Here is a 9,236-nt window from a genome sequence, read left to right as displayed (position 1 = left end):
CTATATGTAGAAATATTAGACAACATATGAAGGCAGTGATAAAAGATGACTAGGTGATTTTCCCCTCTGGCTTATCTTTAACCCTGTTCTTTAGGGTTTCATTAAAAGATGATAAGTCTCACAGTACAGAGATAACAGATATACAAAGGAGAAATGGCTATGAATATGGGTTCTAGTTATGAGGGGCCCTCATTGCCAAGGGCAAATGTGAAAGCTGTCTGGCACTCACAAGCTGGCCTCTCAGTTTCTGCATGGCTGATTTCATCTCTTTGTTTCTCAAGGTATAGATGATGGGGTTTAAGAGAGGGGTGAAGACGGTGTAAAATACAGAGAGGACTTTATCCACTGGAAGATTGCTGAATGGCCAGGCATAGATAAAAATGCAGGGTCCAAAGAACAGTGATACAACAGTAATATGAGCTGTCAAGGTGGCACGTGCCTTGGCCATGCCAGCTGATGAATGTTGCTGCACAGTGACCAAGATGACAGTATAGGAAATCAGCAGCAAAATAAAGGAGGTCGTGGCCATCAGTCCACTGTCAGAGAGCATCATTATCTCTAGAATATATGTATCCACACAGGCAAGTTTGATGACTAGGGGAAGGTCACAGAAAAAGCTATCTACTTCATTGGGGCCACAGAAGGGCAGGTTCACAGTGAAGGCCAACTGGCTCAAGGAGTGTAGGATTCCAATGACCCATGAAGTCACAACTAAGCCAGTACACTTCTGCAAACTCATAATGGTTGCATAGTGTAGAGGTTTGCAAATAGCCACATATCTATCATATGCCATGGCTACAAGCAGTACCATCTCACCACCAGCAAAGACATGGAGAAAGAATATCTGGGCCATGCAGCCATTGAAGGAGATGCTCTTGTGTTCCAAAAGGAAGTCTGCAATCATCTTGGGTGTGGCAAAAGTGGATAGGCAGACATCAATGAAGGAGAGGTTGCTTAGCAGGAAGTACATGGGAGTGTGCAGGGCAGGTTCAGAAATCACTGTGAGAACAATGAGGAAATTACCCAGCAAAATAGCCATATAAAACATGGTAAAAAATAGAAAGTAGAAAAGTTGGAGTTCTGAGGACCCAGAAAGCCCCAACAACATAAACTCAGCTACTGCTGAATAATTTGTTTGGTCCATGGTTTCAAATTTCAAGATTGGGTTAGAAGTTTTCTGTGGGAAATTAGAAAAAGATATGGGATTAATATCATAACATTAATTATAGAATTGAAAATGTGAGGCAAAATCAGAAGACAAATTCTCTTGTCTGATAAATTGACATACCTTCCTTAGTATTTTGTTTAGCACACACATAGACACTCATACACACACACACACACACACACACTTCATTTTCTTTCATAGAAAGTATATATGTATTCCCTTGCCCTTCAGAAGAGCATCATTGCATGTTATAGCTATGCCAAGACACACACTGATACTTCATTAATTCACATCACTGATTTTCTGATAATTCAGATATAGGATGTTCTGAAACTTACCTTTATATAGATAAGGATGTAGATATAAATATATAAATTGCAGCTATTTGTCAAGAAAAATAATAAGTTAAATAAAACCACACAGAGTATGCTTAAACTATTTAAGCAAACAACCAATTAGAATTTTAAAAGCAATTTTACACATGCCTAGAGACCAGCAATTGAAATGAATTACTGAAAAAGAAAGTGCCTTATTAAGCTCTTAATACATGCTAATTTCCATGTTATTTTTATCTGTTCTTTTGAACTGCTTTGCCAAGAGCTCTCCTTGCTAACATTTTGTTAGTCTATTAGGGGTCTTGCATGTGGCTCAAAGTAGATAAGAAGGAAAGGAAAGGAACTGATTAAAAAGTAGAAGTTATCTGTAATTCATGTAAGTGATTCACTGGATAGTTACCCTCTAAATCTAAGATGCTATAGTTTTAATAAAACTTCATTTCTTTTAAATATTATGTAATTAAACATATCACAATTTAGACTGGACTTTCCCTCAGCATCTCTCAATTGATGAGATCATAGGATCATAGATTTAGCAATGCTAGAAATTTTAGAGTCCATGTAGTCTATTCCCTCTAATTTTATAAAGTAATCTTTCTTTGTATTCTATCAGTTGTAAAAAAAATAAAGCATATTCTACTGATGGGATTTGATACAAAAGAACTGGATTAGAATCCTGAATCTCACTTACCAACCATATAATTATGGGCATGTCAGAATTGTAGAATCATAGAAGTTCAGTTTTTAAAGTGCCATCACAGTCAACTAGTCCATCCAATTCATGAATGGCCTACAACATCTTTGACAAGTAGTTATCTAATCTCTGCCTAAAGTACTTTAGTGGAAAAATGCCTAAAATCTCTCAAGGAAGTCAGTTACATTTTTTTTTTATTTTTCAATATTAGGAATGTTTTCTTTTTAGTGAGCCAAAATCTGACTCTCCACAAAACCCACCTATTGTTATACCTGCTGGAACTAAGTACAATAAAGTCAAACCCTCTTTCCTTATGAAAGCCATTCAAATACTTGATGATAGGTATCATAACATTCCAAAGTCTTTCTTCAGAATAAATAAACTCTGTTGTGTAGCTGAGGAAATTCAGCTATTTAGAAATGTTTATAAAATTTAAAAGTTATTTTGAATTTGTAGTAAAGTACCTTTGAGGTATGTGCTTAGATATATTTCAAATGACTACTTTCATTTCTTTTTAACATCCCAAATGTATTAGATCGCAAAGATGTCCAATTTAGAATACCATCTCTACCATGGAGTCATTCCAGAATACTACAAATTAAAGCGATCACTTTTCTCAAATTTCTTGTATCAGATTGATCTTTTCTTTTACACTTAGCTCACCTTCCATTAGTATTATAAATGTGTGCTTGCCTTTATTACCCTCACCCCAAAACACTATTAGGTAGTAAAGTATCTTGTCAGCAAGGTGGCAATGTATCTTTGTATCTCCAGAACCCAGAAGAATACATTGCACATATTGTTGTTTAATAAATTCTTAGTCCATAATAGATTCAAGGAATTTGCCTGAAAGACAGAGTGATTAAGACAGCCTAAATAGAAACAAAACTTCTTATAGTATTTTACTCCATCATAGTAAGAGGAGAAAGGTCAAAGGCATTACAGATAGAAACCAAGACTAGAAGTCAGAAATCATTAAATTAATACCAAGTTCTGTTGCTAGCTAGTTCTGTGACATTGGAGAGGTCCCTTGACCACTTTGTGCTTTAGTGTATTTGAAGTTGAACACAGCAAAAGGCTACCTTCCATATACCTCTTCAGAATTCCAGGAGACACAGACTGTGAAATCATCAATATTCCCAATCAAACAAACAATGAAGAGGAAGAGTACATATAATTGTTTTGATGGGTCTTCCTTGGGTGATGTGAGTACTAAAAAATCAGTCTTGTGCCCTACCTGACCCACAATACTATTTAACCAGGAGAGACCATATATAAAGTCTTTCTAAGGACTATAAAAATATATGCATGAAAAGGATCAGTCCCATATTTTTGCCTAGGTATTGATTGGAACTGTTATTTATTAATTATGCATAAATAAGCCTTAATCATCTTATAACATAAGCTAGAAGAATGAACTTCTTCACTTATATCAGCTCCATTTTTGGGTTATTGACTGATGACCATCAGCATGGGGCAGACCAAAGCATAGTCCCTGGGGTGACAACTGAAATTTACCAAACCATTCTCTATTGTGAATGATTAATTCAGCATACTTGACTGAATCAACTAGATTATTTGCTCCTTAACATTAGTAGAATAACAGAACTGCCTTACTTGGCTAATTAATATGAACTATTGGAATAATCATTTATACATCAGTCATTTGTTTGGGGACCAGCTGTTACAACCATTGAATAAAGTGAATCATCACTTCATAGAAGAACTAATAATAATAGCTAGCTTTTCTTTACCATTTTAAGTACAAATCACTATATACATATATATATGTGTGTATATGAGTATTGCATATGTATGTATATGTATATGTATGTATAAATAATTGGATAATACAGTAGCAAAAGTGCTGGACTCAGAAGCAGAGCACCTGAGTCTGAGTCCTCATACTACATGTATGACTCTGTAAGTCATTTCACATCTCTGGTGTTCAGTTTTCTCATCTATTAAATGAGGGGGTTGGACTAGATAGCCCCTAGGGTTACTTTAAGTTCTTAATATACTATCTTTGAAGATTAAGACATGGTCCAAGTCTTTACAGTGATTAGAAATATTAACTATATTATATTATATTAATTATATTATATTATATTAATATTATATTATATTAATTATATTATAAATATAAGCATCATCACCCAAAATTATCACTAAAATAATGACCTATTCTGGATCTGAATTATTCTCTCAAGATGATTATCGGCCATTTAGTATGGGTCAAGGCAAAAATAAACTTGTTTAAATTTAAGCAACATTTGCTAACCACTCATACCAAATATCAGTGAAACAAGAGAATAAACTTGGCTATCACCAGAGCTGAGATCTGGGATGGGAGAAGGAGTTGCCTAGGTTGTAATGCATATGAAACATGGGGCTTACTTCTTAAAATAGTTCTTTATAAGTGAATATAATTAATCCCAGAAATTCCCACTCTTTATATTCATGTAAGTACTTATTTTGTAAATCAAGTCATAGGAGTACCAGCTCAAAGTCTCCTTTCGACAGTAACACACAAGTGCCATGATTTTCAAATCTCAAGTTGGGGGAGCAATGCCTAAGCTAAACAAAAGCTTTGTCAAAATCTGTAAATTTCAATACTGAATTAGCATGAAAGAATCCTCATTTTAAGATCAGAAGTTCAATGGAATAAAGGAAACCAGTAGAATTCACATTTTTGAAGAAGGAAAAGAAATAGCAAAATAAAAATAATAGCTTTGCAAATGTTTAAGTACATAGATAAAGTTTTATATTATTCCAAAAAGAATACCAAAAGAAAGTATTTTTTAATGTAGGTGGTATGCATGTGTATATTTTTAGTGGGAGGTATTGATAGAGAGAGGAAAAAATAGACAAAACTTACATAGATCCTTCAGAAGTTTCCACATGGATTTATTAGCAATGTGGGTATTTGTCCATTCTGTTCATTTCAGACACTCGAATTGAGTGAGTTAAGCAACTGTGGATTTAACAAATAAGGACTCTTCTCTTATTGCCTGTCATTGCCTTCTTCTCATCTGGTCCATCCAACTTCTCTGTTGGATGATATGAACAGAGAAGGTGGAGTAGGGGTTAAATTCTGCTCACTCATTGGAAGGAAGTTTTGTCCCAGAGAGATTTTTTCCATAAGTTCTTCAGATGTTTGGGAATAATAACAATAATAAAGATATCTATACATACTTCTAATAACACCTTTCTCCTACATGTTTGTTCCTTCTGTGCCTTTACCACATCCATTTATCTGTCTTGTGATTCTTAAAGGTTATGAATAGTTTCCAATAGTAATACTTCTGAGATATATTTAGAGAATGGGAATTGAATACCCAGGGTCATTCTCCTCAGTAAAATAATAGTTCAGATGTTCTTAACCTGTGTGTATATATGTGTGCGTATGTGTGTGTGTGTGGGGGGGGGCCTGACAAAGTCTTTGGACTCCTCGGGGGAAAATGTTTTTAAATAATTGAAAGAAATGTACATTTCAATTGAAAAATAAAAAATTAAGGATATTTTCCCCATCCAAGTTTCCTGATATCCTGGTTTATCCAAGAACCCTCTGATTCAAGGGGTAAGCACCTTGCCCATAGTTGCATAGCTTTTTATATCAGAGGCAGATTTTTAACTGAGAGCTTCCTAACTTCAGGTCTAATTCCATATCCACAATGCTATGTTGCCTCTTGATTTTGTATTCTTATTTCAGAGAATACTAACAATTCAGGAACTATAATTTTCCTCTGTAGTGAATATATAAGAATGAAGGGGAGTTCAGAAAAGCTTCCTGTAGAAAGCATTTTATCTGGGACATGAAGTAAGCCAGGGAAGTTAGGAGGCAGAGACAAGGAGGGAGAGCACCCTCATTTGAGACATAGTCAGGGAAAATGTCTGGAGTCCATTCATTTTTTTCTTTAGCATGGAGACAAGATGTCAGGAAAAAGGCAAGGACTTGCCTAAGCTCTCCCAAATTCCTCTGCAAGCAACTTGACTAATATGGAAATATGTTTTGCATTACTGCACAGGTATAATCTATATCAGATTTCTTGCCTTGTCAAGGAGGGGAAGCAGAAGGAGGGAGAAAGAGAATTTGGATTTCAAACTTTCAAAAATAATAAATTTTGAAAATGTTTTACATGTAATTGGAAAAAATAAAATATTCAATCAATTTAAAAAAGAAAATGTCTGAAGTTGAGAAATAAAGTATACATGGGAGGAGGGAAGTTTAAAGAGTAAGAAGAGTGGAAAGATAAGGAATTCTAGGTTATGAAGGGTTTTGAGTATCAAAGATTTTTTTCCCAAAAGGGAGAGAAGGAAGTTACTCAATGTACCATATGACTTGTCAATGGGACAGAACCAGTCTCTAACCTATGGATGGCTTGAGCTGAACAGGGAAGGCTAGAGACAAAAGAGTCAGGAATCAAATAGGAGTTTAACTTCAAAGTAAGGAAAATTGCTTGCAGGCAAGGAGGGCAGTCAGACACATGTGCAGGGGCCTTGCCCCTGGTTGGGGGACCTGAGGCAGTGTGGGGAGATCTCAATACAACGTCTATGCCATGACCTGTAGCCCTGAAAATGAGGAGCAACAGCAATAATTTGACAAGTTTGATTTATAGCAGGACTTCAAGACTGAAACATGGGTACTTGTCCGAGTTTGTCCAGTGCTTGTCTGAGCTCAGAGAACACCTGGTGCTTGTTAAAGCAATGTGATTTTGCCAGACGGTGAGATCATCCAGAGGGTGAGCACAAATGATTGTTGTTTTGCCAAGCTCAGAGAACAGCTTGCTTGCTGGGACTTAGCTCTGGAAAGCAGGGTGTTACCTGATATCTGTCAGAATCAAGTATGGGACAGATAATTTATGCCTACATTCAGAAGAAATGTTAAAAATAAAAGACGATAGCATATTTGACAAAAACAAAAAGCAACAATCACAACAATAGGAGTCTATAACATGACTACTCTAAGAATCTACTGAGAGGATGATGCTTAAAATCCTATAAATATTTCGCACTTTTTAAGCTTAATATTTAGGTATTTTATATTTCACTTCAGCTTTACTTTCTTCAAATGCCCAGTACATGTTTATTGGTAAAACAACTACTCTTGGACCAACCCAGAGGTCAACTTCTCCAATAACCCTGTAGTAACTGTCAGGGGCTCATCTCTTGCTGCTCCCAGTTCCAACTAGATAGAATTTCAGAACCTCCTGGATTTCAAGATTTCTTCCAAGCCTAAACATGAGGAAGATAAGTGGTACAGTGAATAGAGAGGTGCACCTTGAGTCAGAAAGACGTGTTCAAATCCAGGAAGATTTGGTAAGTAAAGAGAACAATTTTGGTGAAATGATGAGGTTGGAAGCCAAACTGCAAGAAGAGAGTGAAAGAAGAGAAAGTTGACAGCCTTCTTAAGGAGTTTAACCACAAAGAACAAAAGAGATATAGAATGATAATTAGCATGAATGGAAGGATCAGGTGAAAGATTTTGATGAGGAAGGAGATATAGACATGGTTCTAGGCAGCAGGGAAAGAGTCAGTAGACAGGGAGAGACTAAAGATAAGAGATGAGTGAAATAAAGGGGATGATAAAGGGGACAATCTGTTGGGGGAGATAGGATGGACTGGAATCATTTATGCAAGTAGAGGGATTTGCCTTAGTAAGAAGTAAGGCAATTTCTTGATGTGAGACAGAGGTGGAAGAGATAGTGGGAAAAGGTACATGAATGATGTATTATGGGGACACAGGGAAAAGAGCGAGATCACAGAAAATGGACTCACTTTTTCCCTATAAAATATGAGACAAATTCTTTTGCTGAGAGTGTGTGAGCCATGGGAAATTTGATGAGGCATGAAGAGGTTTATAAGAACCATTGTAGAAAGACGGATAGTAAGTTGATAAGGGTGGTATAGATAGATTGCCTAGTAGTAGGAAGGGCCCAATTGAGCCTATGCAACATAAATTTCTAGTGGACCTAGTCAGAATGATTGTAATGATTTTCTCCACTTTCATTTAGCAGCAGATGTGTAGGACTGAAAGGGGAAGATTGTGAAAGTGATCCAAGACTGAGGGTTGTAATGATGTTATCAATGATATTATAAGGGAGCAAGAGATTCAAGAGTGCAGTCTAGAATTGAACTGGTTTGTCAAGGAATCAAGGTGGGGAAGAAGAGAGAGTGGTTCATTCAGGGATATTGGTCTGGGATAGAACTAAGGGGTTGAGGAATTAGAGAATACTTTGTGGATGAAGAGTAGAATTTGGGAAGGGAAAGCAGAGGGATATGTGGAAAGTCAAAGAATTATGGCTAGATAAGGGAAGTTAAGAATGCTTGAACAAGAAGGTGGTGAATTTGTGAGTGATTGTAAGATCCAGGCCGTCACCATCTTTGCTCCTGTCTGAGGTGGAGTGGAAGGATATTGATTCATACACACTGACAAAACATCTTTAACAGGAATTACATGTTTCATAAATACCTGTTCTGGGAGCCTCTCATTTGATCTTATACTTTTCTCAATTTTAGTGACTGTTTGATTCATCAGATGTAATAAATGATAGAATAATTGTCTTAAGAAATATTCAATTTATGAAATTCTATAAAATCTATGCAATGGTAGCTGGATAGGATTAGATTGGGGCAACTAGATTATGCAATGAATAGGGCATCAGGGATAGAGTCAGGAAGATTCTTTTTCCTGAATTCAAAACTAGGCTCAGGATACTTACTAGTAGTGTGACCCTAAGCAAATCACTTAACCCTGTTTACCTCAGTTTCCTTATCTGTAAAATGAGCTAGAGAAGGAATGGTGAACCACTCTACTATCTTTGCCAAGAAAACCCTAAATCAGATCAGAAAAAGTCAGACATGACTGAACAACAACAAAGAAATAGATTTGGGCTTTTCATACAGTTTTTATTCTAATTTCACCTTTCCTTATATATTACCTTTCTCTGTTTTATAAGTAAATAAAAAAGGTTAAAGAAAAAATTTATTGTGGGAAAGAAAGAAAAGCAGAGTAGCTCAAATAAATTTGAAGATCTGT

The 9,236-nt window shown here is 36.0% G+C and overlaps 1 protein-coding gene across 1 annotated transcript; it reads right to left on the bottom strand.

Moving 5' to 3' along the window:
- Positions 1-172: 172 nt before the first annotated feature.
- Positions 173-1,144, bottom strand: LOC122741550 (olfactory receptor 4K3-like). Its single transcript, XM_043985134.1, has one exon. The coding sequence runs from the start codon at positions 1,142-1,144 to the stop codon at positions 173-175; it is 972 nt and encodes a 323-aa protein (XP_043841069.1).
- Between the last annotated feature and the right edge of the window lie 8,092 nt (positions 1,145-9,236).

This window comes from Dromiciops gliroides, chromosome 2 (assembly GCF_019393635.1).
Source record: "Dromiciops gliroides isolate mDroGli1 chromosome 2, mDroGli1.pri, whole genome shotgun sequence".
Taxonomy (NCBI): domain Eukaryota; kingdom Metazoa; phylum Chordata; class Mammalia; order Microbiotheria; family Microbiotheriidae; genus Dromiciops; species Dromiciops gliroides.
This window is presented reverse-complemented; position numbering and strand designations above follow the sequence as displayed.